This window comes from Cavia porcellus, unplaced genomic scaffold, assembly GCF_034190915.1.
Source record: "Cavia porcellus strain 051 isolate PalLab524CR breed Dunkin Hartley unplaced genomic scaffold, mCavPor4.1 scaffold_18, whole genome shotgun sequence".
In the NCBI taxonomy this organism is placed as follows: Eukaryota; Metazoa; Chordata; class Mammalia; order Rodentia; family Caviidae; genus Cavia; species Cavia porcellus.
In genome coordinates this window covers 72,255,556-72,283,486 of record NW_026947501.1, presented here as the reverse complement: position 1 = coordinate 72,283,486, position 27,931 = coordinate 72,255,556, and the positions used below count along the sequence as shown (strand labels likewise).

Genomic DNA, 27,931 nt, shown 5'->3' with positions numbered 1-27,931 from the left:
GACACAAGTGATCTGTCTGTCTCACCTTTGCAAGAAGCTTGGACCACTGCGTCCAGCTTGGACTTTTTAATTTAAAAAACTAAGATTTTTTTATTTTGTATTTCACATATTTGCTTTTTTACAAAAAACTGAATCAGACATACTAGGGCATAGTTAAATTAAGACAGACATGTCACGGTCACATGTGAACAGCAAGTTTCATTTGTACCATGTCTCATGGTTTACAAAGGACAACCTGAAGGTCACTCGACTCTCAGCACTCTTGGTGGAAGAGAAGCTGGGCGTCAGAAAACAGAACCAGCTCCTGACCTCCAGTGCCCACCACTGAACTCGTGCTGGCTCTTCGGATGCTATTGCTGGACGTTACGGAGAGGGTGGTTTGGTGTAGAGAAAGCAGGTGTGTGAGGGGGCCTTGGAAATGTTCCATGTACATAAGCCCCCTTTTTTAAACTAGGTTTGTGCCTGTCAAGTACGAGCTACAGGAAAAATGTATGCCTGCAAAAAGCTAGAAAAAAAACGAATTAAGAAGAGGAGAGGCGAAGCTATGGCTTTGAATGAAAAAAGACTCCTCGAAAAAGTGCACAGTAGATTTGTAGTAAGTATCTTCTTTTAGTCTTCCTTGTGTTTTGCTTCCTTAGCAGGACTTTTTGTAAGTGTGCATGTGTGTGTGTGTTTTACTGGGTATGAACCCAGGGCTCATGCATATGAAGTAAGTACTCTACCACTAAGCTCCACCCAGCCATTTTTAATTTGAGACAGAGGCTTACTGAGTTGCCCAGGGTGATCTGAGCCTGCAACTCCCTCATCTCATCCTCCCAAGGGGCTAGGATTACAGGCCTGCTCTGGTGTCCCAGTGGTGTAATACTCTCATTCAAGTGCTGAAAGTCCTGTGTTGTATTTTTGCATTGGGTTTGTGTGAAGCTTTGCTCTATAGGGCTGGGAACAGTCTTGTTTATAGGAGCAGCTCTCTTCCTTACTGGCACCTTAGGGTGCAGTACTGAGCCTGCTGCTAACTTGTGATTTGTTACAAGTCCCTGGCTGCCTACCATCCCACTCTGGTCCACTCCATCAGGCCCTGTTCATATCTCCCAGCTCACAGAGGGTTGTCATATTCTCTGTACTGCCTTGGGCTTCCTGGTGGCAGCCAGTGCTTGTCTTAATGCACTGGGAGCCTCCTCTGGGCTGCTTTGGCTTGTGTGGGGGGATGGGGTGCTGTGACTTTGTGCTTGAAGGTCCTTTCTCTTTGTAGCTCAGGGTGGTCTCAAACTTGCAGTGATCCTCTTGCCTCAGCACTCCTGGTACTGGGATTACAGGCATGCACCACAACACCCAGCTGAAGGTCTTGTCTCTTTACCTCCTTTCTGGCCCCAGTCTGTTTTTTACCTTTTTGCTTTTTCTGACCCTTGACACGTTTATTGCCAGAGCTTCAACTACCATATCCCAGTTGGGTGAGACTGTCAACCCTGCCTTCACTGTTCAGGCGATGACTGGATAGAGGGTGGCTGGCATGAATGAGGATCAAGTTCAGGCTTCCCGTCGTGTGGTATGGCTTTCCCCTTGAAACTGAGGTTCCTGCACCTGGTTACCTGTTTCCTGCAGCATGAAGGCTCAGTGTGAAGGCTGGTTAAAAGGAGAGTGTGCACAGTAATCTACACAACGGTCTATGGTGGTAGAGTGATTTCCCAGAAGCCCTTGCATTCTCAGCGACCGGGTCAGCTGCTCAGTGCTGGGCGCAAGGTTCTGGAACTTCACAGCATGGCCTGTGTGCATGATCAGTTGGTGTCCTGTGCTGTTCTGGGAAAACAGTTAATGAAATGAGCCCACTTAAGAGTTGCTTTAAAGTTATTTGTGTAAATGCCTTTGTCTTATCTTGAAACACAGAAATCGCACATCTAGCTTTGTGAAAGGGACATCCACAGCAGTTATAGTTTACTCTATCTAATAATAACCTGGGCTCTGTGTTGTTGACCTCTGGGCACCTAGAAGCAGTTTCATCATCTGAGACTGTTTTTCCTGCTTACGGTGGGAAAGCGGTTCTGACCTCACACCACTGCCCGGCCACGTAGCAGCAGTGCAGCTCCCCACACCTCCAGGCCCTGCCCGCACACACCTTACCAGACACAGGGAAACATCATTTCGATGGCTGTCAGATTAGCTTTTTATAGAACAGTGCCCACCTGGATTAAAAGCCAGCTGAGTGCAGAGGTGCACACCTACAGTTCTGGCTATTCCGGGCCGAAGAAGGAGGAACACAAGTTTGAGCCCAGGCTGGGCAATTTCGCAAGACCTAGTCTCGAAACAAAAAATAAAAAGCTGAGGATGTAGCTACATCCAGGGCTCTGGGTCCAGTCCCCATTTCTATCAAAAATTAAAGCAAACAAGCAAATGAAATCCTCTAGGTCAGTGGTGGCAGACCTGTGTCATGAATGCCACCCTCTCTGTTGGTGGCAAGCAAGGTCACCCCAGCAGCCAACTATTTAGGTTTAATTGTGGTGTTGGTACTTTGCAGTAGACAAATGGGTGTTAGGCTGAATTTGGGTGCTCGGTCTCTAAAGGGTTTGCCATCACTGCTCTAAGCAAACTAGGTTTAGAAGGGAATGACCTCAGCTGGGCATGGTGCTACCCACCTGTAATGCTAGCAGTCTAGAGGCTGAGGCATGAAGTCCCTGTGAGTTCAAGGCCAGTCTGAGCTACATAGTGAGACCTTGTCTCAAGAAGAAGGGCAGGTAGTGGGGCTGCCTTAATCAGCTCTTCAGGACCTGTCATCATCCATAAGACCTGCAATGAGATGAGGGTACCTGCTGTGTCATATTGGAGGCTCCAGCCAGTAAACAGGCTGAGGGAAAAGAGAAAAGGGTTGAGACTGGACAAAGAAAAAGAGTGGTAAGAAGACTATGATTGTCTTCACGTATATCCCCCCTTTCTAGACTGCAGTTGGTTTAGCCAATGATCAGCTGTGAACAGCCAGAAGCATTTACAAAGTAAGAATTTTACTGATAGTATTTACAATAGCATGGGGAAATAGGAAAGCCTAAGAAAGATCTAACAGATGTTTATAAGACTTCCATCTTGAGAACTGTAAAGTGCTATTACCAGAAATTAAAAGAGTGGGATAAGTGGCAGGGGACCATAATCCCAGTGAAGATGCCAGGCCTTCAAGCTGATCCACAGATGAATGGAGTCCCAGGCAGAATCCCAGCAGGGAGACATGTGTGACTGGTCACAGAAGTCAACAGAAAGGTGGTCAAAAGCTTGAAAAGGCAGGGACACAGTTCAATGATAAAACAATTTCTCAGTATGCAGAAAAATATTTTTGGCTGGGCATGGTGGCACAAACCGTGGTCACTGCTGTTGGGAAGGCTGAGGCAGGGTGAAAAAAAAACTTTTACCCAGGAAATTAGGGCCAACCAGTTGATGTAGTAAGGCCCTGTCTCTTCAGACATGCAAACTAAGACTTGATAGATACTTCATAAAAGAGGATCCAAACACCTAGTAAGTATGTGAAAAAGTGTGGAAGTATCCTCTGTGTTTGCAAACACAGAGAAATGTAAATTAAAGCCACCATTAGGGCCTGGGGTGTGGCTCAGTGATAGCATACTTACCTAGCAGGTGGGAGGCCTAGCAGGTATAAGGCCAAGGGTTCCTCCCCAGCACTGCTAAACAAAACTACAAAACCCACCCCAACCATAGACTTCAGCAACTCACCAGCCCAGCTCCAAGCAGGCTGGCCGCACAGGGGCCCTTGCACTGCTGGGGGTGCAGCTGTCCCTGCAAATGCACTGCAGGCCATAATCAGGCGTGTAGAACACAGTGTGCAGCACTGAGATCCAGACTGCTGCAGAAGCTTTGCCACCTCCTTTCTTTACAAGTTCTCTCTGCACCCAGCGGCAGGAAGGGCTCAGAGAGGCAGAGGTTTAAGAGGGCATCTCCCTGCAGCAGGTAGTGTCTGGACATTGTGATTGTGAGTCTAGCATAGATAATTTGAATATTGTTAACAAACAGAAGAAACCACTAATGAGTGAGCAGGTGTTTTGTGTTTTGTTTTCTATGCTGTTGTGTTTAGGTTAGTTTAGCCTACACTTACGAAACCAAGGAAACCTTGTGTTTGGTGCTAACCATCATGAATGGAGGGGACTTGAAATTTCACATTTACAACCTGGGCAATCCCGGCTTTGATGAGAAGAGAGCTATCTTCTATGCTGCAGAGGTGTGTTGTGGCTTGGAGGATTTACAGAAGGAAAGAATTGCCTACAGGTAAGAATGCTGGGCTTCTTGTTGGCTGCTGATGGTTGGGCCAAGGGCAGCTAGAACAGATGACAATGCCCCGGGGGTCTGTCACACCATTGGAACATGGCCAGTCAGAGACATCTTAGTCTTCCGTTCATATTCTCTTTAATCCTTAATAAATTCTTGTCTTGAAGCAGAAGTTTGTCTTTTGCTTAAGTAGACCAGATAAAGATATGAGAAAGCTCCTGTCCAAGGCTCTGAGATATTTTAAAAGTTCTGGAAAGGATATTCACTGTATCTAAGAAAACATTATTAAATGTCTTCAAATAGTATTTTGTTTTATTGCACCTTAGAATGAAGAAAATAAAATTAAATTAAACTTAGCAGTCAGAATTAGTGTCATGAGTATTGATTAATTTTAGGAGAACAGTTTTTCCACCAGTCCCTTAAGTGCTAGGTCCCCAAGCTCAAAGTCTCTTCTTGCTTACACTCCCTGGGCACTTCCATTCATTCCCTTCTGGGGTTCCTCTACCAGAGGTGGAGTGATTCATTCCCTAATAGCAGTTTTCAGCCTTGCCCTTGCTTCTGGACTCCTCTTATCCTCACCTTTCCATCCAGTTGGTCGCCAGCTCATCCTGAGTGTCTCCTACACTGCTCTGGTGTTCAACGTATCTGGTGTCTTCCTTAGGTCTGAAGCTGACAGAGACCTGGACAGGTCCCCCGAGCTGAGCGGCCTTCTGAACACTGATCTGATCCTGTTGCACCATCCACGGGTGTGTGACCCCACAGGGTCTCCCTGGCAACTTGTCAGCCAGGCTTCATGACCCTTTGTGGCACACTTACTTCTCCAGCCTCATTTCCTCCTGCCTCTGTCACAGAGCATACTGCAGTCTCACAGCTTCTCAGGAGTCCTTAGCTGTACACCGTGGTGGTGTTGCCCCTGCAGGGATGCCCACCACCGCCCTATCCCTGTCAATGTGAGGACTGCTTGCTTGTCTTCTCACTGGCAGCATGAGTGGTCCGCCAGCTTCCTCACAGTACTCCAGGCAGTGCCACTCTGGAGCTGGCAGGCCAGGTCTGAGCTTCTTAGAAGCCCAGTCTTGCTGGTCCTATCATGATGGAACTTGGGCTTCTCTTCATCTTACCCATCCATGGGCAGGAGTCTTAGTTACTTTGCTCACTGTTGAGACAAAATAGCCAACACCCACAAGTTAAAATGGGAAGTGTTTATTTAGCTTGCAGTTTGTAAAGGTTTTAGTCCATAATTGGCAGCTTCAAGGCAGAGTGGTGTGGCAGACAGGCATCACAGAGGAGAAACTGTTCATGGTGGGTATAAAGCAGCAAAACAAGCAAAGGACAAGACAGGCCTTTTTCTGTCTTGTATTGTATCCATGCTACCAAGATTAAGGGGGTACCATACCAATCAGTGGACTGATTCATTAATCAGCCATCCTTAACCCCAGCATCACACATGGTAGATTCAGTCACTCTGAAGAAGCCCCACTGTGACCTCATTAGACCTCGCTTCACCTCGCCATCCTTGGGTAGGTTAAATAGGATGGGACAGGGGCTGGGGATTTAGCTCAGCAGCATAAGTGCCTGCCTTGTAAAGTGAGTTCGATCCCCGGTACTGATAAAAAGGAAATAGACAAAAAAAAAAAAGATGGGACACCAGCATGGCAGTGGGGCTGACAAGCCCCTCTCTGTGTCATGGAGCAAGGGGCACTTGCCATGCTGGCCACTGTCCCTGTGGAGACAGGCGGTCATCTGAATCTGCCCGTCCTCCTGGGCCATCTGATGTATCCACAGGTTGGCAGCCATGCTTAGGGCAGCTGGATGTGTGTGTGTGTGTTCCATTATACTGGTATGTTTCAGATGTACATAACGGTAACATTCATCATGGGGAATTTGTACCTGGACATGGTGTATTTTGATTCTATTTTTCCCATTTTCTTCCCCTCCCTTCAACCTCTCTTCCCCTTTACCAAAGCTTTTTTCCATATTTTTCCCTTCTATTCTATTTTTCTTGTCTCTTCTTTCTTTTTCTTCTTCCCTCCCTTGTTTCCCTTCTCATCTGAACATTTTCTCCCCTTTTTCCAATATCTATTATACATCTTAATCCTTATTTATACTTTTGGTTTCTCACACCAGAGAAACAATGTGGTATTTATTTAAATGTGAATGTAGTTTATTTAACTTATGAGTGTGGTCTCAAGGTGCATCCATATAGCTGCCAATGTCTCAAGCCTAGCCTTCTTTACAAAAACCCTACGTCTTCTTTGTCCATTCATCAGTTGATGGGTATTTGAGTTGTTTCCAAGATTTCGTTATTACAAACTGGGCTGCTATAAACATAGGTGTGCATATATAGCTATAGTACATATTTTAATTTTTCGGGAAGATACCAAGAAAAGGAATAGCTGGGTCAAATGGAACCTCTAGTTTTAGTTTTTTGAGGAATCTCCACAGTGATACCCTCAGTGGTTGCAGCAGTCTATACTCCTGATATTCACTATACTCAACAGTGGAAAAGGTTCCTTTTTCCTTATAGCCCCTCCAGCTTTGTTATTGGTTGATTTCTTCATAATAGCCATTCTTTCTTGAGTAAGATGGAATCTCAGTGTTGTTACAATGAGACTCTCTTGAATAACAACTGATGTACATTTTTCATGTATTTGTTTGCTGCTGTTACTTCTTCACCTGAGAAGTGTCTGCTCTTTTCAGATACCCATATTTGGATTGGGTCTTTAAATTTGGGGAGAGGTCTTATTTATTTGTTTGTTTGTTTGTTTATTCATTCATTTGATTTTTTAGGACAGGGTCTCACTGTGTAGTTCAGACTGGCCTTGAATTTGTTTTGTAGCCCAGACTGGCCTAGACTTCACAACAATCCTCCTGCCTTAGCCTCCTGAGTGCTGGGATTGTAAGTGTGCATCACGATACCCCACTTTGAGTTCTTTATATATTCTAGTTACTAGCCCTCAGTCTGAGGAACTGCTGGCAAACATCTTTTTCCCACACTCTGGATTCTCTTTACTCTGTTGGTGGTTTCTGCTGCTGTGCAAAAACTTTATAATACAAGGAGATGTCAGTTGGTGATTCTTTATGATGGTTCTTGTGCAGTTGGGGTTTTTCTCATAAAGTCTTTGCCTCTGCCTGTGTCTTTAAGTGCCACATTCGTCTGCTTTGTGACTTTCATTGCTACCACTTCAGACGGTCCAGCTGGGCAGCCTTCAAATTGTTTGATCTCATTGCCTCCATGATTTGTCTTGAGTGACCTGGAGATCTGGACTGACATCTTGCTTAAGAATCTTCCCATGTTTTATTTTTTTAAGTGTAATTCCTGGGTTGGTGCATATAAATTGCTTATGGTAGGTGGCTTTATTGTTCATTTTTAGAACTCTTAGGAACTATTTCTCCAAGATATCTTCCAGGCATAGCTGGCTTTTGGGCTTTGAAGCTGTTGCAAGATTCTTCCCCTACAGTTTATTGGGTATAGAAGTCGCTGCCTACTTGTTCTAGCCACAGCTTCTTGGCACTGACCGATAGTATTGTGTATGACCCTTCGGCAATCTCAGTCTTGGCATTCCAGGGAGAACAACAGATTAGAACAGTGATGTCACCTTGGCTGAAGTAGTACAATCAGCAACAACATCAGCATCAAATGTAGCCTAGAAAAATCACAAACTGCAGTAATTAGTAGCTTGCCATCTTTAACAGTATGAGCTAGATTTGTAGTTATACAACAAAATATAAAACAAATCAGAAAATTGCATATAGTAAATATGCTCTCACTGTGGTGATTTTACTTTTGGGAGAAAATTTAAAAGGGGCTAGGTTTTGGAAAAATAGAGAAATAGAAGAGGAAGAGATTAGAAATAGGTGGAGGACAAAGGAAAATTATGAAAACTTTGGGAAACTAGGAGAAAAAGAAAGAAAAAACAGAACAGAACAACAACAGTAAAAAACTTAGAACCAATATTCACACATAGAAAAAACAAGAATAGTCGGACTGGGGATTTAGCTCAGCGGCATAAGCACCTGCCTTGCAAGCAGGCAGTCGTGAGTTCGATCCCTGGTACCGATAAAAAGGAAGACAAAAAAGAACCCCTCCCCCCCCCCAAAAAAAACAGTTAAGAAAACAAAAACAAGAAGAGCAAATTTTAAAAATGTCCACTTTGAAGTGTGTCTGTGCTATCACTGGTACACAAAGTGGGCAGGTGGAGTCCAGATCCACGCAGATTCATCCCAGCAGGCCAGCCGTAGATTCACGGCGGGGCAGTGGGTTATCCCAGTGAGGCTGCACCTGTAGTCCCACCAAAGTTCAGGCTGGTTTCTGGCTGTGAGGCTGGAATCTGATTTGTTCATCCTGCAACACTGTGTGCCTCCTGCCGGCTTGAACTCTGCTCCCTACCAGCTAGAAGCAGGCTCCTTGACCTCCTGCAGTCTTGAACTTGGCTCTGCATCACCCTGATCCCAGCAGCCACTAGGGGGAGCTGCTGTGAGTTCCGAGCTAGGCTGGTCCCTCTCCAAAATGACTACCAGCCAGTCGCCCTCTCTGGGGCTGTCTGAACCTGAATGACTCACCAGTCACTGCAGCCCGCTGAATCCACTGCTCCAGTCCACTGGTCGGTCGTTTCTCCAAGGGGAGGCTCTGGAGTCGCCAGTAGTCACAGTCCACCTGCAGATTTGAGCCGCCCCTCTCCCTCAGTGAGTCAGGGCTTGGGGAGCAAATGCAAAACTTCCTACTTCTTGGGGGCTGGGGATTTAGCTCAGCGGCGTAAGCGCCTGCCTTGCAAGCAGGTAGTCGTGAGTTCGATCCCTGGTACCGATAAAAACGAAAAAGACAAAAAAAAAAAAAAAACAAAAAAAAAACTTCCTACTTCTTTATTGGAGTCTCTCTCTCCACCCTCCACTGGGCTTCGGTTCTCCCTGGGTCCCGGGGCCCCTTCCGTCCTCCTGCTCTTTTTCACATTGCTGTATCCCAGGATCTGGACAACAAATCTCGAGCAGGCTGTTTCTCTGCTTTTCACCACTACACTGTCTTCCCAGAAGTGGGAGCAGCTGTATTTTTGTCAAAGGGCCAAATATGAAATCAGAATAAAATATAAATTCTTTGAAAACAAGATTTTGGGAGTTAGCTCAGCCGCACAAATGCCTGCCTGATAAGCACAAAGCTGTAGGTTTAATTCATGATACCAAAAGGAAAAAAAAAAAAAAAAAGGTTTTCTTCTGAAGGAAAAACCAAATAGTTTTAGATACTACAGTGAAGGTATTTTAATCTTTTGGCTAGGGTGATAGCTCAGTGGCCAAGCACTTGCCTAGCCCGTGGATTGACTCCCAGCTCTAAAGGAAAGGGGAGCGAGAGGAAGAGGAAAAAGAAAATGTGGGTCAAACTTACTATAATTTGCAGCACCTTTCTACCTTTACAGTGAGCTAGAAGTCATAAGTACAGCTGTTTATTATGAGCTTCCTGATAGAAGTCATAGCCTCATCCATCCTGCAGTAGCGTGGGATGGGACAGGGGGTGAGCCCTGCATCATGAGGACCACACAGATGATTAGTGGCAGAGCTAAGGTTTGAATCCACACCTGTCTGACCCCCTAACTGAGACTTTCAATAGAGGTCACGTTCAGTTGAAGTGTGTGTGTGCGTATTGTGGGAGAGATTGACCACCTTGTCACTGAGCTACCTGTATATGTTTTTCACTTTATTTTTCATTTAGGCAGGGTCTCGCTATGTCTGATTCTGTTGCACCATGCTCTGCTGTAACCCCACAGCATTTCCCCATCACCTTGTCAGCTAAGCTTCAAGAGCCAGATTCTTTAAGGGTTAATTGCTGTCTTTGCTTCTTTCTGGGATGTGCACTCACTCACTGAAGTGTCTTCTGATCTGCATGGAGATCCAAAGCAGTGCATTATATTGTCTCCATATGTAAATTGCTTACTGACCTGAATTCTGTAGTATTCTTGACTTTCCTATTGTCGTCATAAAAGCCTGTGACAACATAAAGGGCTCAGAATGGTTTTGCAAGGTAATGCGGTGGCGCATGACTGCAGTCTCAGCACACTGGGAAACTGAGGCAGAGGATCCCAAGTTTGAGCCCTGGGTAACTTAGCAAGACCCTGTCCAAAATAATAGATAAAAGGGGCTGGAGGTATTGTTCAGTGCAAAGACCCTGGGATCAATTCTCAGTTCCCCTCCAAAAAAAGTGGCTTTGCTCTCTGCTGTTCTGAGCACATCACCATGGAGATACCTGTGGACCTGTAGTCATTTCTGCTGGGCACTTGGGAATCACAGTGCTGGCTTTTGAATAACTGGGCCTGTTGTTTCTTCCCCTTAGAGACTTAAAGCCAGAGAATATTCTCCTGGATGACCATGGTAAGTGAGCCAGCTTTTGTGCCTAGGTATAGACTCTGTGGAGGGATTTGACATGGAAGCTTAAAGTGTGTGACCAGTTAATGCAGAGTGAAATAGCAATGAAGGAAATTATTTGGGGTGTGTGTGTGTGTGTGTGTGTGTGTGTGTGTGTTTAAACACAATATGGATAGTATTGCCATTTCCCATATTTATGAAAGAAGCAGAGATGGTTAGATTTTCAGTTAATAGTTGAGTTTTCAAAGCATGTAAAGGAAACTCAAAAGTAAGAACATTTAAGGCTGGGGATTTAGCTCAGTGGCACAAGTGCCCACCTCTTAAGTGTGAGGTCGTGAGTTTGATCCTCGGTACAAAACAAAAACAAAGAAAAAGGATAAGAACATTTACCCTCCAAATAATGTTTCTTGTTGGCCCACATCTTGCTTTATTCAATCTCTATTTTTATACTCTCCCTAAGCATTGGTGCTGCAGTAAATAAATGTATAAGTAAATGAGGTCATTAGGATAGATCCAAGTCCAACGACAGTTACACTGGTAAGACTGTTTTCTATAATGATTTTCATGGGAATTCAACATTTATTTATAGCCTCCTACAGGCAGGGAATTCACACTTAGTATACTTCTCCAAGTACTGTAAGTTTATTATTTTCCTGACTTTTAAAATTTATTTTATTTTATTTTTATTTTCCTGACTCTTTGTAGGGGGGGGGGCTTTAAATCACTTGTCCAGAAAAAAACTTTATAACACTTATTATAGTTGTCCTTATATGTAAACCTACTGGTTCTTTTTTTTTTTTTTTTTTTTTTTTTTTTTTGTCTTTTTCCTTTTTATCGGTACCAGGGATCGAACTCACGACTGCCTGCTTGCAAGGCAGGCGCTTATGCCGCTGAGCTAAATCCCCAGCCCCAACCTACTGGTTCTTTAACAGGAATTATTTGCTTTCTATTTGTAGTTGATACACTATTCAGTTTATTTTATATATGTACCTGGCAAGTCTATGGAAGTAAAATACTGTGCTTCGTCTTGTCTAGTTGTGTATGATTGAAGAGCTTTCCCAGGCTTAAATCTATTTCCTGCTGTTAGTGAAGCTTACTGCTCTGTGTAGAATTTTACTAAACATGAACAAGTTAAACGTTATTTTAGATTTAAAGTTTCTATAGGATGAAATGCTATGCTGTCATCTGTGACTTTCTTTTTTTGGTCTTTTTCGTTTTTACCGGTACCAGGGATGGAACTCACGACTGCCTGTTTGCAAGGCAGGCGCTTATGCCGCTGAGCTAAATCCCCAGCCCCCATGTGTGACTTTTAAGAGGATTTTCTCTTGTTGCTAATGTGCTGAAATGCTGTCCCCTCTCCCTGTGATCTGTGCATCATGTTTGAACCCTCACAGGACACATCCGGATTTCAGATCTTGGTTTAGCCGTGGAGGTCCCAGAAGGCCAGATGGTGCGAGGAAGGGTTGGAACTGTTGGCTACATGGGTAGGTGACAGGCCACTGTAGTGGTCCTCACGCTTTCCTGCTCAGCACCTGAAGAAGTTCCTGAAGGCAGGGAGAGTCCCCTGATCTGCAACCCCTTTTACAGACAAGCAGTGAGGGCCATGGAAGGCTCAAGCCTGAGGTCTCTGGCCGTCTCAGGACAGAGGGCCATGGCCCCCTGGGAAACTACTGTTGTACAGGAGACCTCCCTGTTGCTGCCCTCACTGGCTTCCGGGGTCCTCACAGCGAAGGTGACATAGTCACCCACATGTTGAGGCAGAAAGCAGAGGATCAGATGTTGGTGATGCACTTGGAACCCATGGATAGCTCTGAATGGAGGGAGCACCTCAGGATGGTCTTCCCCCCAGCATTGTTGTCCCTTGTCCAACACCCCAAGCCATGCAGCCATTATGCCCCTCCAGGATGAGCAGAGATACATTCGGAACCACAGCTTCATTGAGGGGGTACCCACGCAGCATACCATATGTGTACAACGCTTTGGGTCTTAGTTTTGTTTGCAGAGTTGTGTGACCATCAGCACTACTTTCAGAACAGTTTTTTATCCCCTAAAAAATGAAACCTAATATGGTTGATGGTCACTCTATTTCTCACCTACCGCCCTCAGGCCTGGCAACCACAATTTACTTTCCATCCCTGTAGATTTATGTATTCTTTTTCCTCCCCAGTAGTAGGGATTAAACTCCAGGCCTTCATACTGAGCTATATCCCCAGCCTTTTTTTATTTTGAGACAGGGTCTCGCTAAGTTGCTCAGTTGCCCAGACTGGGCTCACATTTTCTTTGGATCACTCTGCATCAGCCTCCCAGTGTGTTGGGATCGTGTGTGTGCCACCATGCCCAGCTGTTCTGTTTCATACAGTAGACTCAGACAATATTTGGTCCTTTGTGTTTTCCTTCTTTTACCTGTTTTTATGGTTCATCCATGTTGTTAACAAACATTACTTATAATGTATTATTTGGAATTAATGATAGGACAATTTTAAACGAAAATTTAATTAAATTTCCTATATTTGTTATGTAGCTCCAGAAGTTATCAATAATGAAAAGTACACATTTAGTCCTGATTGGTGGGGACTTGGCTGTCTGATATATGAAATGATTCAGGGACATTGTCCATTCAGAAAGCCCAAAGAGAAGGTCAAGCGGGAAGAGGTCGAGCGAAGAGTGAGGAAGGACACTGAGGAGTACTCGGACAAGTTCTCAGAGGATGCCGAATCCATCTGCCGAATGGTGGGTCCATGTCCGTAGCCTGGGAAGGTAGATACCTAGCTCACATGCCTCGTCTGTGGGCAGCTGGGGATACAGTTGCTGCTTGGGTAGGTGGTGCCAGTGGTGTCCAGCCTCAGAAGCCCTGCCCAGCGCATAGAGCCCAAGTTTGCCACCTTCCTGGCTTCCTTTTCCACCTTTAAGAGAGTGGAGTGCTGCCAGAGTCATTGTCCTGCCTCCAGAGCACAGCTGACGGCTGTTTCATTGACTGCTGTGTATGAGATGAGGCCTAAAACCTTTAACATCTTTCAGAATGGGAATGTTGTTGTCTGCCCATTTCCCCCTAAACCAGTGTCAGAATTGTAGACGTCATAGATGTGTGACATGCAGGCCTGCAGCAGCCTGCCCCACAGTGGTGCTGGACAGCTGGGCCTCTTGGCATGCCAGGGCTTCCCTGCTGCCTGAGCACCCCGTGCTGCAGTGAAGAGCCTAAGTCCGGCCCGCCAGGTATAGACTGAGCGAGGGGCACTGGCCCATGTGCCCTCAGAGCTGACTGTTCATACCACCCAAGCCTGCCCTGATGCTAAATTGAAAGCCATTCTCTGCACTACCTTAAAGTGTTTTTTTTTTTTTAAATCAAATTTTTAAAGGATTCATTGAACATCTCAGTTCCAGGTACTATGGTAGGCCCTGGGACACAGCGGTCAAGAGTAGCAAAAGCTCAACCCTCCCGTGCCTGATCCTGTGGCGAGGGTGGGGGTGGGGGACAGGAACAGAACCAGGGGACAGGTATATGGAGGCAGAGGATGGCCTGGGCTCCAGAGGACAGGGACCCCAGGACTGCAGAATGGAAAACTGCATGGGTAGCAGGTCGTTCGGACAGAGTGCTGACAGGAGGGAGGCTGAAGGGGACTTTGCAGCAGCTCAGGGCAACATGGGCTGGCAGAGCAGGTATGAGAAGTGGTCAGGTTCTGGACACAGCTGAAGCCAGAGCCTGCAAGATTTGCCAGCGTGGAGGGGAGGGGTTCAGTTTGATGGCCTGAGCAGAAGCCCCTGGGGAGGGAACAGGAGCCAGCATTCAACGGAAGTGCAGGCAGTTCTGCCTCTGCATCCAGGTTCTCAGCCCCAGTGGGCATGGGGGGACGTGGGAAGTGTGAGGGCAGAGGAGTTGAGAGCACTGCTGGGACAAGCAGCTGAAGGACGAGGTGGAGGCATCAGGGGCTCTGCAGGGAGACGGTGGCTATGGTTGCTTGTGTTCCTGTGCCACTCAGCAGGTGCTTATGGCCCAGAGGGAGCAGCTCTGGGACTGGCCCGGCAGGTGTGATGTGATACAGTAGAAGTGCCAGAGAAGGCAGGTCAAATGTATCAGAGGGGTTCAGCCAGCTTTCCTGTCGAGAACTACACTACCTGACAGTCACAGCCTAAAAGGGAGGATGTATTTGGCTTGTGATTTAGAGGGTTCTATTGGGTTCTCAGCAGGGGACATCATGGTGGAAAGGAACAGCATAGGCTGAGGGCCAGGTAGCTGAGCCAGGAAACAGTGCCAAAGAGGAAGGACCCAGGACAGATCCTGAGCCCAAAGGCACGCCTGTACAACCCTCCCACACTCAGAGTGTGCCTTCCTAACCCCTAGTAGCTCTTGAGCCAACCCAGGCTGTCCGCTCTAGCCGCTGTACAGATGCCAGCCTTGGGTCCTTGGAGTCTAGCACTTGTGGCCCAGAGTCAGTGGGCTGGAAGAACATGCGGAGAGCAGGCCGCTTGGCATGGAGCTGACAAGGTCCTGCTGGTCCTGAGAAGCTGAGGTGGGGCTGCAGGAGCCAGTGGCCTTAAGGGGAGGAGTGGAGGGAGAGCAACCAGGCTAGGTCCCTGGCACAGGTGTTGGAATCACCAGCAATTGTACTATAGCTACATGGCTGGTGAGTGCTAGTAACTGGACAACGATTATTGTCTTTCCATTTTGTTCCCACAAACGGAGTGATGGGGTCCCAGGCTCACCGCTGAGCTGAGGACATTGCAGTGTCCCATGGAGCGCTGTTCCCACACATGAAGTGACAGGGTCTCGGGCTCACTCCTGAGCTGAGGGCATTGCACAGTGTCCCATAGAACGCTGATCCCACACACAGAGTGACAGGGTCCTGGGCTCACCCCTGAACTGAGGGCATTGCACAGTGTCCCATGAAGCAGTGTTCCCACACACAGAGTGACAGGGTCCAGGGCTCACTGCTGAGCAGAGGGCATTGCACAGTGAATGTCCCATGGAGTGCTGTTTCTGTTGGGTTTCATGAGTGCTAGTGAGTGCATGCTGTGCACAGGGCATTCTTCTGGGTGGCAGGGTTGTAAACACAAAGGTGGAACCCATACCCCAGGAGCACACAGTTTAGCTTTAGGCCTGACCCTTAAAGACAATGAAGGAATAAAAGCAGAATTTGGTGGGTGCTGTGAACAAGGTTTTTGGGGTGAAATTCCCTTGTGCTGAATTCATCAGCCAGTGTCTTAGGGGAGGGCTGTCTGCTGTGAGTGAAGTTTGCAGGTTTGGAGACTGGCCAGGGGTCTGAGCTTCCTGTGATGAGGTGCAGTCTTGTGGCCCTTTCAGTGCTGTCAGTGGGCCTGCATGCCACCTTCTCACCAGCAGAAGAAATGAGCCAGATGTGGTGTGGTGTGTGAGGTCAGGGTCGCTCTAGGGAGTGCAGGGATGAGAACATTTGGCTCTTCTCGGTGGTCCAGGTGGGAGTTCAGTCTAAGCTGATGCTTGAAGGCGTTTATAGTTTTCAGGACCTTGTTTAGTCTTCGTGATGGATGTCTGAGATAGTGTCACAGCCTCGTGGTTGAAAGTTCTGTTTGTTTCTGTGATTCACATGGTAAGCAGGAGTCCCCATGCTCAGGCACAGTCCCGCTCTGTCTGCAGGCCACATCTTGATGCCCTCGGGCTGCTGTGTTAGAATCCTTGAGCGAATAATCACCAGGAAGGTCCCGCTCATAGCCTGGAGGCTGGAAGCCCGAAACGGGGCTGGCGGGCCGGTGTTTGGTGAGGGCCCACGTTCTGGCTCGTAGTGCCATCTTCTCACTGTGACCTCACTCAGTGACAGGGTAAGCAAGCACTCTTGGACCCTGGCTAACAAATGAGGGTATCTGTACCCCCTCAAAGTGCATTGAGGATCAAGTTTCAACACGTGACTCTTGAGACTACCGCAGCCCTCACTTAGGGGTGTGGATAGCACACTTAACACTGGAGTTGGAGAACCCCTGAGATGCAAGGACAGTGTTTAGCATTACACTTCATTTTTAGAGCTGTTGTAAATTTACAAAGCATGTGCAGGATGCATGCAGTGAATAGTTACTGAGCACCTGCTCTGCTGAGGCTTGGGGACACAGCAGCAGGCGCGGGAGTTGCATAGCCCCTGCCTCAGGAAGCTTCCAGGGGAGTGGGGAGAGGCTGGCAGCATGCAGTTACCCAAAGGGTTGTGGCATCTACTGTGACTAGAGTCACATGGACCAGTGAGGACATTTGAGATTGTCCTTTTATGGGGGGGGGGGGACCTGGGAGCTGGGGCCTGCAGAGCTCAGGACTCTGTCAGGCAGAGCTCTGTAGACAGAGACTCTGGGGGCAGGCACAGCCCAGCCCAGAAGGCAGAGAGCTCAGAGCCTGATGATGGGGTAGGCACAGGAGTGGGGCCTCAGATAAGCAGACCAGACTGCCATCCTGGATCAGGACACTGAGAGTGGGTGTCTGCCTTCGCCTGGATCAGCAGGGTCTTCTGTGAGGCATCACTGGGCATTGCAAGTCCCCACGACAATCTTAGTGCTGCTGTTGTGGTACCTGGCAGCCACAGTAAGGCAGAACCCCACACCATGGCTGTATAGCAGCCAAGCCTTACTTTAAAAGTAGGTAGCTGGGGGATTTAGCTCAGCTGCATAAGTGCCTGCTTTGCAAGTGTGCGGTCGTGATTTCTATCCCTGGTACCGATAAAAAGAAAAAGACAAAAAAAAAAAAAAAAAAAAAGTAGGTAGCTGGCGGTGTGTGGCCCTGGGCTGTGGTTTCCCAGCTCTCTGGACTGTACGTGGAGTTCCAGACCTTTAGTCTGTTGCTTTGCTGTATAACAAACAGGCTCTTGCTACATTGCCTAGGCTGGCCCTGACGTCTTGGGCTCAAGCAATCCTGTATGGGCAGATGCCACCACTCCTGGCCTTTTGTGATAAATGTAATCATAGAGCAAGGCTTTTTGGTTTTTTTTGTTTTTTGTTTTTGTACTGGGAATCAAACTCACTTACCTGGCAGGCACTGTGCCACTGAGCCATATCCCTGGCCAAGCAAGGCTTTGAATTTGTGCCATTGTAAATGTTTATAAGGAATAATTTGGAGGCATTTTCTATTAAGTTTATGATTATATAATTTCTGGAAAGACTTTTACTAAATTTTTGCCTCACCCAAGGTCCTTAGAAATCTATGTAGTAGGTAGATTAAAAGTGATTTCTAATTATAAATACTGTATAACTTAGCTTTACAGTAGTATCTTTGAAGTCCTCAGTAGTTTTTATTTCCTTTTTTAAATCTTCTAATTTTACTTAACTACATTTTTTTAATAAGGATTTAACTTAGTCAAACCCTTATTTACTGAGAGTTCATAGAGAAAACTTGAGCCCCACCTTCTGTAAAGCAGCCCTAATCTAATTTGTAAGATCTGGCGGTTTGTAAAATTCGGCTGATGGTCTGCGCTGGATGGGTCGCTATGTTTGCTCAGATGCAGGTGCTCTCGGCTGCCCCAGCCTCCAGTTACCGTGGAGGGAGGCTTTAGGTCTTCCTGCAGCCCCTGATGCCAACTGTTTCTGCTTTGTGTAGTTACTTGCTAAGGATCCGAGTGAACGGCTGGGCTGCAGGGGCGATGGTGCCACTGGGGTGAAGAAACACCCTGTGTTCAAGGACATTAACTTCAGCAGGCTGGAGGCAAATATGGTGGAGCCCCCTTTCCGTCCTGATGTGAGTACCCTGCCCAAAGTCCCCAGGAACACACTTTTGGTTGAAGCAGATACAAGGTCCCTAGGTACAACGAGGGTGTGGCTTCTGCTCCATCGTTGATGCTTTTTCCTCTGTCCCCTGTCACCTTCCTAGGAGCTCTGTGGCTTCAGGGCCCAGGATCTGCTGTCAGCTTTCATTGTCCTTCTCAGAGACTCATGAGCCACCATAGACATCCCAGGGTACCTTTCAGGGCCACCCTCCCTTTTGCCCTTGTGCTACCTTCCTGTACAGCATGTACCTACTGTGTCAGTCTGCATGCTGGACCCCCTGAGGAGCAGGCCTCCTTGTGACCTTGCTGTTGGAAACAAGTGAGTTCATGTCTCCAAGATGCTCCGCACTGGCCGGGCCTTACCAGCATCTGCCAGGAATTAGGTGCTTATGAATGATGAGCGGTGAATGAAGGAACACTGGCCAGACCCTGCTCTGAGACTGAGACATTTACATTCTAGAGAAGCAACAATGAAACTTTTAGAGCCAACGGCCCAAACTGCAATCCCAAACCCACTTATTTATGGCAAAATGCCACCACTGCAGTTAAACCTGAGCACTGAGGTTTTAGTTTAGAAAAACAGCTCATACATTAAAAGAAAAACACAATAACAGAGCTTTCAGTGATACAGCCCGCTGCAACAGGCATGTTATAGGTTCACCGTCACTGTTCTAGACATTTGAAGATAAGGGAATTTTGCAGGGTTTGATGGATGTACCATGAAAATATTGTCAGCTGTAGGACTTGTTAGGTTTACTGTACACAGTAAGTCCCTGACTTGAGATCGGGTTTCATTCCAGGAGAATTGTTCATAAGTGGGATTCGTTTGTAAGCCAACGAAATAAGCCTTCTACCATACACCTATGAAAGTTCATATTCATATTCCATAGCAGTAACTTTTCTAGTGATGTAGTAGATACCTACTACCTGCCAGGCCCCACTCGAAATAAGGCCACAAGGAGAGCAGGACAGGCAAGCCCTCTGCTCCTGGAGCCTGTGGTGCTGCACGGATGGGCCACAGAGCCTGGCAGCGCACTGGAAGGTGCTGTCTCAGGATTGTGTGGCAGGGACATTGGAGGGACTGCACGGCCTAAGAGGGGGCTGCCTGGAGTTGGGAGGAGGGAAGGCAGGCTCCAAGGAGGGACATGTCCACAGTCCTGAGAAGAAGAGGAGCACATGGGGCAGCGTCTCAGACTTTGTCTGTGTTCTCAGAGTTCAAGCAGAGAGCCTGGCAGAGCCAGTTCTTAGCAGAGGTCCATGGGGGAGGTTTTGTGGCAGGTCCTACTGGTGTGGAATGGTGTGGCGTGTGGGTTAGGGCCAGGCTCAGGTCTCTGGGTGTGTGCCCTTAGGCCCTGTCCCCTGCACCTTGTGGGGTGAGGGAGTGGACAGCAGCTACCATAGGGCCATGCTGACCGTGACCACAGTGCCACTGCTTTCACCCTGGTGCTTGGGGTTTGCATGAAAACTGGCAGGCAGCAAAGTTCTTGCACTCACGGGTTGCCTCCTTCCTGGGCTGGCAGAGCCTGGTGTGCAGAGCTCTGCATTTGGTGTCCTTAGCCGGGAAGTACAAGCTGCTGCTCTGGCAGGAGGTGGAGGCCCACGCCTGGGCAGCCCTGCAGGCAGCTGACCCCTTACCCAAGGGCAGCAGGGCTAGGGAGGAGTGTCAGGGAGGGCTGTGGGCCTGTGGAGCTGAGCAGGAGGGAGGGTACTGGGGCATTAGCAAAGCTCGGCGAGGGCACAAATATGTTGCCTCTTTCCCACTCTGGAAGTGGGTGCTGCAGAGGAGGGTACCCTGGGCCACTCTGTACGGCTACTGGTCGCTGTGCCTCTTAACAGCGCTCCAGCTCTGCCCTTAGTCTTCCAGCTGAAACCTCATCCTGCCTTCTCCTTTCCTGGCATTGTAGTATCCATCATCCATTGCACAAAGAGAAGGGGAGTATGTGCATATGTGCATGTGTGGGTGTGCGTGTGTGCATGCATTTGTGTGTGTGTGCTTCTTGGAGGCATTTCCAGAAAGATCTCAGGACTGCAGGTCAGAGGATTCACCTTGTATGAATTAGGGAAACGCTTCCAAAGAGGGTAATGAGTAGGGAGGGAACTAGCGTGCTTGCACGTGGGCTTGGTAGGTGGCAGTTACCCTGGCCGTCTCGGAAGTTATGCCTCTCTGTTCTTGATGTGCAGCCAAATGCTGTTTATTGTAAGGATGTCTTAGACATTGGACGGTTCTCCGTGGTGAAGGGCGTCAATCTGGACACCACAGATGACAACTTCTACGCTCAGTTTGCAACGGGGTGTGTCTCCATCCCCTGGCAGAAAGAGGTATGGCCATGTCTAGCAGAGAGGCTCATGCTTGTTCCACAAATGACAAAAATGTGTGAATTTATCCAACTCTTGTTTTTTTTTGTCTTTTTCCTTTTTATCGGTACTGGGGATCCAACTCATGACCTGCCTGCTTGCAAGGCAGGCGCTTATGCCGCTGAGCTAAATCCCCAGCCCCTGTTTTGTTTTGTTGTGTTTTTCGAGAAAAGGTCTTGCCATGTATACAGTTCAGGCTGGTCTTGAACTCACTATATAGCCTAGGCTGGCTTTGAACTTGCAGCAACCCTCCCACATCGGCCTCTGAGTGCTGGGGTTACAGGTATGTGGCACCACACCTGACTTGTGCAAGACTTTTGACCCCAGGCCTAAATCATGGGCAAGCCGAAACCATGCCAGCAATTGTCAGAAACATGGTGGCCGCTCTGGTCCTGGTTACAGGAAATGTACAAAAGTGGCCATCTTGGTGCCAGTGGGGTGTGCCACCCTCCTGGAATCCTTTTTGCTCAGCAGGGCGACTTTGGGGTACACTGGGAGGGGAGCCACATTACTGATCCCAAGAAGAGGTTGTGAAGCTGGACAGTGGGGCTCCGGGGGAGGCCAGTGGAGTGGTGGGCTCTGCAGCATCCACCTGGGGCCAGGCCAGGCTGGGAGCTGATGGTGCTGGGGGACCCCAACTCCCCTTGTCCCACAGCTCCTCTGTCCTCTGTGCTCTGTGTGCAGATGATCGAGTCTGGATGCTTCAAGGAAATCAACGACAGTGAAAATAAGTGTCTGGAGGAGACACTGTGTCCCCCGGCAGCCAGGCCCAAGAGGAACCTCTTCTACAGGTTCTTTGGAAGAATGGTAAGAAAATGTTTTTTAAAAAATAAATATGTCAAAAATGTTTGCTGAAGTAAAATCATGCTTTCACCTTTTTCAGGCCTCACAAGTGGTCCTCTTGAGAGCTGGGCCTGTCTTCCTGGGGAGCCCACAGGTGGTACTGTGCAGATCCACAGGAAGGAGGGGGGTGATTGGCCAGGGACAGGACTCCAGAGCCAGCATGGTATCAGCCTCCCATGGGGCCACCTAAGCATGTAGTGCAGTGCTTAGGGTTTCTAAGCTCTGGTTGCTGTGGCTACTGTTCTGTCCCATCCTGCTTGCACTGGGAGAGCAGGTCCCCTCCTTATGGTGGTGTCACTTGGAGAAGTCATGTGAGGGGTGCTGGACTGTATCCCCAATCCCTTTTATTAATTTTGAGACAGCATCTCACTTAGTTGCCGAGATTGGCCTGAAATGTGGAATCCTCCAGCCTTGGCCTCCGGTCTGCATGCTGGGATTTCAGGCATGTATCTTGATACCCGACTCTGAGGGCACTAAATTTAGAAAAAGTTTTCTCCTCATAAAACTTTTCTCCTCAGATACGTGGATTATCCTGCTTTGCATCTGCTCGTCCCTTCCTGAGGGGCTTATGCAAAGGTTATTCACTAGCATTCCAATCTGTCATTTTTCAGGATTCAACACAGACCCCAAGTGGTAAGCCATCTCCCAAAGTGGTGGCTGCGTAACCACATTTCCTCTGAGAACTCGGGCTTGGTCATGGACTGGCCCAGTGGGCCGCTCCACCTCCCGGAGTGTTGTAAGTCCAGCTTGGACACCCTCCCTGGGTGCTCCCACCAGGATAATCTGGAAGGAGCTGCTCCTCCGCCCCACACTCTGGGGAGCAGGGCCTGTGAGCCCATCCCTTGGTCCACAGTGGTGGCTACAGTGCAGGAAGCCTCTTCTGCTCTTGGCTCTTGAGGGTGACAAGGAGAGAATAGAGAAGGCCCTTTTTTGCCCTACAGTTAGCCCCTGGGGGTAGTTACCACACCGCAGGCTGTGGTCCTAGGCCTCTGGGTTCCCCTGGGCCCTCGGAGCAATGGGGCCGTCCTCATGCATATTCAGATCATCGGCACTCTGCGTGCAGTTTCCAGTAGGAGTGCTGTGGAATTACTTGTTACACTGTGTTTTTCAATTCGTGTTTTTGTGGTTGTATTGTTTTTATTCTACCTTTATAATATTATTTTGCTTCAGTAATCAAATAATTATTGGGTTGGTTGAATCTGTGCTTGCATGCGGAAGCTGCAGTTGATTCAGAGAGCTGACTGTGTCCTTGAGGGAAGTCAAGGCAGCTCACACTGGGACATGCTGAGGTGCAGGGTCCTGTGTGTTGCAGGGCTGCCTGAGAACCAACCGCTGAGAGGAGACCCTGTAGGATGGTGACCGTCACCCTGCAGACCATGGAGGCCGCCCTGATGCTGAGGCAGAGTCACAACTGGTATCCCATGCTCCCGCTGGTTTAATAAATGCAATCTGTGACAGTGGAAAACGTGCCTTTGCAGATTCTTCTACATCATCCTGCATTATCCCTTCACTAAGGGGAACTGAAGTATAGGCCTGGGAGTGTGTGTGGTGCTAGAAGCACGTGTGCCCATGGAGGTGGGCATGTGGGCTTGGGGACAGATGAAAAGTCCACACCCACCTAGTAGTGCCATGCACCCTTCCCAGGACTGGTCTCAAGGACACAGTGGCCAGGCCTCCTCTCCGCAGGCCATTCCCTGAGGCCCCATGTGAGTGGCCGGCTCTGTCTCTCCCTCCACATACCTAACTGCCCCTTAAAGGGTTGGGTTTCCATGGCTCTACAGTTGGGGCTCAGCAGGCAGGCAGGTGAGCCTGAGTGTGTTACTGATCCCATCACTATGCACTGTGACCTGCTGAGATGGTGCCTATACCAACCTTGGCTACTGGGCTGGGTGTGATGTCCAGTCAGAGTTGAATGGCAGGGCTGTGTGTTGGAGGTGGTGGAGTCTTCGGTAGACACTGTCTAGCCGGGCAGCTGTGGATCACTGGGATGCTCCTTCCTCCTCAAGCCTTTCTTCCTCCTCTTTCCTTCTTTCCTTCTCTTCCTTCCTCATTTCTTTGTTTTTTGTTCTTTTTTCACTTAAGCTTCTGAGCTGACTTTTTCATGCCCAAGTGAAAGGGATTCCAATGAGTCATGCAATGAACCTAGGTGAGGATTTTTACTGACTTATTCAGCCTATCCTTTGTCTTTCTGATTGTCAGCAAGCACAGACCTGCCCTGTGCCTCTCTTGTCATTCTCTGAGGCCTCTGGTACTCCCAGCTGGCTTGCTCTGTTGCTGTGTTGGGTGTTGTCCTCCAAGTCGGCCCAAGCCTTTGTGGCTTCCCTGTGTTGCTCTCCCCCATCACTGCTGGGCCTGGGTGTAGGTCCCTTGAGCCCCCGCTGTGCCATCATCTGTTCCCTGTCACCTGGAGGATGAGCCATGAGTTTCTTCCATCAGCTTCCCTTGGGCTGATTGCTCCCTTTTCAGGGCCAAGCCACCTGACACAGCATGGTGCAGACAAGGAGAGACTGTTTCTAATCATGTGCTTCAGGGAGGGAAGAGCCAGCTGGAGGACAGAACTCATCTGCTGGGGGCCCCTCCACGCACTCAGGCCTTGTCAATGAACAGGGCTGCCCCCTGGCTGGGGCTGTCCTGCAGAAGCCTCCTGACTCTCCCCATTCCAGGGCTGGGGCCTTTAGCGGGGATTGAAGCCATAATCACAGCCTTTTTTTTTAAAATCGGCACCAGGGATCGAACTCACAACTGCATGCTTGCAAGGCAGGCACTTATGCCACTGAGCTAAATCCCCAGCCCCATGGTCACAGCCTTTGATGACTCTTGTAGTCCAGCTATGCGAGCCCTAGTCACTGAGGAGAAGAAGAGTGAGTAGGGGACATGATGCCATGTGTGGGGAAGTGGTTAGGGGTCCTTAGACATGTCTGGACCCAGATAAAGGAAGGCAGAGCCTGGGCATTGGGGTCAGCAATGCCCCACTCAGATAAAGAGTAGAGCACACCCTGCCTTTGAAGTCCTCCCTTGGGGCTGTGGTTCTCTTGCATTGACAGGGATTCCTGAACCTGTCAACCTCTCAGAAACCACATAGGCTGTCTGGCTCTCTGATACGAAAGAGATCAAAGGAGGGAGAAAAAAGAAAGAAAGAATGAAAGAAAGAGAGAGAGAGAGAGAGAGAGAGAAAGAGAGAGAGAGAGGGAGGAAGGGAGGGAGAGAGAGAGAGAGAGAGAGAGAGAGAGAGAGAGGAAGGAAGGAAGAAAGAAAGAGAAAGAAAGAAAGAAAAAAGAAAGAGGGCTTTATCGCGGGTATGGGAGGGCTCCCGAAGACAGGTAAATACCTCTGAAGGAACAAAGGAATAAAAACCGTGCTTTTATTTGGTTTTGACAGTGGAGGGGTAGAGTGGCGTATCGACAGCTGATTGGATGAGCCTGGGCGCGTGCCCAGAAAAGCGGGAGGTTTGATTTTAGTTTCCCATGAAAACCAAGGAAGGCAGTGCTGAAGAGAGGTGCTGTTGGGCGCCATGTTGACTTGCACGTGGGAAAAACCCCGTCACAGACAACAGAGAAGGCAAAGCAACTTCTGCCCTAGACTCCTGGCTCCGAGGGGTGACAGCCAGGCATGAGTCTGTCCATGGGCGCAGCTCTGGCCCTGGAGCGAGGACTTCGGGATGGGGTACCCTTGGGTGAGTAGGAGGGATAAGAGGTTTTCGCACAGGAAGGCTGCACAATGAGGGAGGGAGACTGAGGAAGCCTACGGCCTCTATGGTTCTAGGGCATCCCCATAGGGGACCTGTGGTTTAGGTCCCCTGGGGGAGCGTTAACAGGTGAGTGCAGAGCCATGCGGGTATTCCGGGAGGTCAGGATGTGCCTGAGAAGGTCACTGCAGCAGAACTGCCCAGTCCAGGCAGGGTCTGCGGGGCCAGCCAAGCAGGCTGTGTCAGCCATGGCCAGCAACTGAGAATCAGCATGCTGAAGAACTAGGGGAGAGGGAAGGCGTGGACTGTGCTGTGCTTCAGAGGTGAGAAAGTGACTTGGACCTGAAGTGGCCCATGAGATGAGGTAACATGTCAGGAGTCTCATATGCCTGCAACGGCTGGACCTGGCTGCTCCACTGGTGCACTGGACAGGAGGTGCAATCACATGAGGCCTCCTGCTGCTGGGACACGGACCCTGGGAGACAGGTGGCCTTGGTGGGTGCACAGGAGAGCACTTGGCTTGGAGGTAAAGAGTGAAAGGTCATTGATTAAGAACTGGATTTTCCTGTATCACAGGAAGTTAGTACATGCAGGAAGGTGAGTGGTACATAATCCAGGAGCTCAGGACAGTGTGACTTAGGAGGCATTGATATTGTGTTTGGTGCTGATGATCAGGACACACACTCTTTACAAATATCTGAGAGCGCTGGTGAAAAGTGATCACACATTAGGTCATTGTTGTAACCCACCCAAAAAGAAGGCCCTATGATGAAAAACGGGGCAAGATCCCCAAGATGATAAATGGGGGCAAGACGTCTTTTTTAAAAGAAGCACTTTTATTTTAGCTGGCCCAGCGACACAGTGCAGATGGAATTTGCAAAGCTGTGCAATTGAGTTAGAGTTTTGACTGATTTTTATAGTTTATTTATGATTAGCTCATTGGTCATTAAGTACATAGCGATGAGAAACAGAAATAAGGTGGGCCTTTGTTCCCCTTTGCTTGAGGTAAGAGGCATTTCACAGGGGATGGTTAGCCAATTCATAGCCCTTGGTCTGTCAATTCCAGGAACATTTGTCTCTCATAAAGGGAACAATGGTTGACACAACATCATTTGTCTCTTACAAGGGGGAACAAAGGTTGACATAGCACACAGGTTACTTGGGGGGGGTGATGGGTACAGAACAGCATAATGACAGGGTCAGTTAATTTATAACTATGTGGTGGGTGCTTGGTTACTAGGGTAACAAGTTCAGTACAGAATGACAATACTGCTAATAACTATCCTTTTAACTATTTTTGCTAATTATCTTTTAATTATTTTAATTTTTCAGCATCTAACAGTCATGAAGAAAACCTTCATAGAATAAAACCTTGTGGTGGTACCTGTCTGTAATCCTAGCTTCTAGGGAGGCAGAGGCAGCAAAATCAAAAGTTCAAGACCAGCCTGGGCGGTGTAGCAAGACCCTGGCTCAAAATTCAAGTAATAAATTAACTAAATAAATGGGGCTGGGGATGTAGCTCAACTCGTCCTGGGGTCCCCCAGGCAGAGAAGGAATGAAGATAAACGAATTGAGCCTATAACCCAAAAAAGAAAAACAACAACATAAAATTTTTTGATCAAAAATCAGAAGGGAAAATATTAAATGCAGAAATTGATGGGTATAAAACAAAACTATCATACAAGTAGTAAAGATGATTATTCTTTTAAAACATCAACTAAATATAATCAACTAAATAATACCTAACTAACCTAAGAAAAAGAAACCTGAGGGAGGCTAGCAGAAGAGGATGTCAAAAGAAGATGTTCTGTACACAGTGTAATCATTATGCACTAAAAAATGTACTAATTAAAATTTATAAAAAATCATTATAATAGAAAAAGAGAGTGCCATGGATATAGCTCATTGACAAAGTGTCTGCCTGGCAAGCATGAGGTCAGGAGTTTGATTCATGGTACCAAAACAAAACGAAAAGAGAATGGGAAAAAAAATACAGATACATAAAAACTTCAAGGGAAGAAGATCACATAAAGAGATAATGAATACTTACACAGTTTCATGAAGATAAACATGAAACCTGGATGCAATGCATTTCTCAGAAAATATAATTTATTAAAAGTAACTACAAGTAAAACAAAGTCTAAACAGACCAATTCTAAGAGAAGAAATAAAGTTGTCAAAGAGCTACTTGTACCGGGATTGAACAACTTGACATGGGAATGTCAAAGACTCGGAGAACAAGTAGTTCAGGTGCAATTTAAGTGTTCCTCAGCCTATAAAAGGAAAAGCTTCCAATTCTTTAAAAAAGCAAGAGTACACTGATACCAAAATCGCATACAGACCTTATGCAGAATGTCATGCCAATCTCTTTTATGAATATTAGTACAAAAACCCTTCATAAAATATTACCCCACCTATAAAAAAGAACTCAACAATCCATTTAAAATATTACATCATGCAGGATATTTACATCAGCAGCATAGTGCCTGCCTTGCAAGTGCACAGTCATGAGTTCAATCCCCAGTACAAAAATAAATAAAAATAAAAAATAAGATAAAATATTACATCATAATTGTGTGGTTTATTTCAGTAATGCATGGGTAGTTCAATACTAAGAAACTCAATTGCATAATAAATTATGTAAAGAGCCAAGAGAAGAATCAAAGATTATTTTCATAGCCGCTAAAATGGCAAATCCCACCAGCTGGAAAGATGGAAGGGGTAGGATTTGTCGTCT

General features: G+C 47.6%; 1 protein-coding gene across 9 annotated transcripts in view; it reads left to right on the top strand.

Moving 5' to 3' along the window:
• Positions 1-22,974, top strand: part of Grk4 (G protein-coupled receptor kinase 4) — a 56,802-nt gene extending 33,828 nt beyond the window's left edge. For 6 of the 9 annotated variants that reach the window (XM_063230382.1, XM_063230383.1, XM_003461875.5 and 3 more), the window contains 9 exons: positions 455-595; positions 4,064-4,254; positions 10,571-10,608; positions 11,997-12,086; positions 13,124-13,332; positions 18,146-18,283; positions 20,493-20,630; positions 21,351-21,473; positions 22,822-22,974. In XM_063230382.1, the coding sequence (XP_063086452.1) occupies positions 455-595; positions 4,064-4,254; positions 10,571-10,608; positions 11,997-12,086; positions 13,124-13,332; positions 18,146-18,283; positions 20,493-20,630; positions 21,351-21,473; positions 22,822-22,845 (1,092 nt within the window). In that variant the 3' untranslated portion in view covers positions 22,846-22,974. Of the gene's footprint in view, positions 1-454; positions 596-4,026; positions 4,255-10,570; positions 10,609-11,996; positions 12,087-13,123; positions 13,333-18,145; positions 18,284-20,492; positions 20,631-21,350; positions 21,474-22,821 lie in introns of those variants that run through there. The other 3 variants (XM_063230387.1, XM_063230381.1, XM_063230388.1) reach the window with 3 other exon arrangements.
• The last annotated feature ends 4,957 nt before the right edge of the window (positions 22,975-27,931 follow it).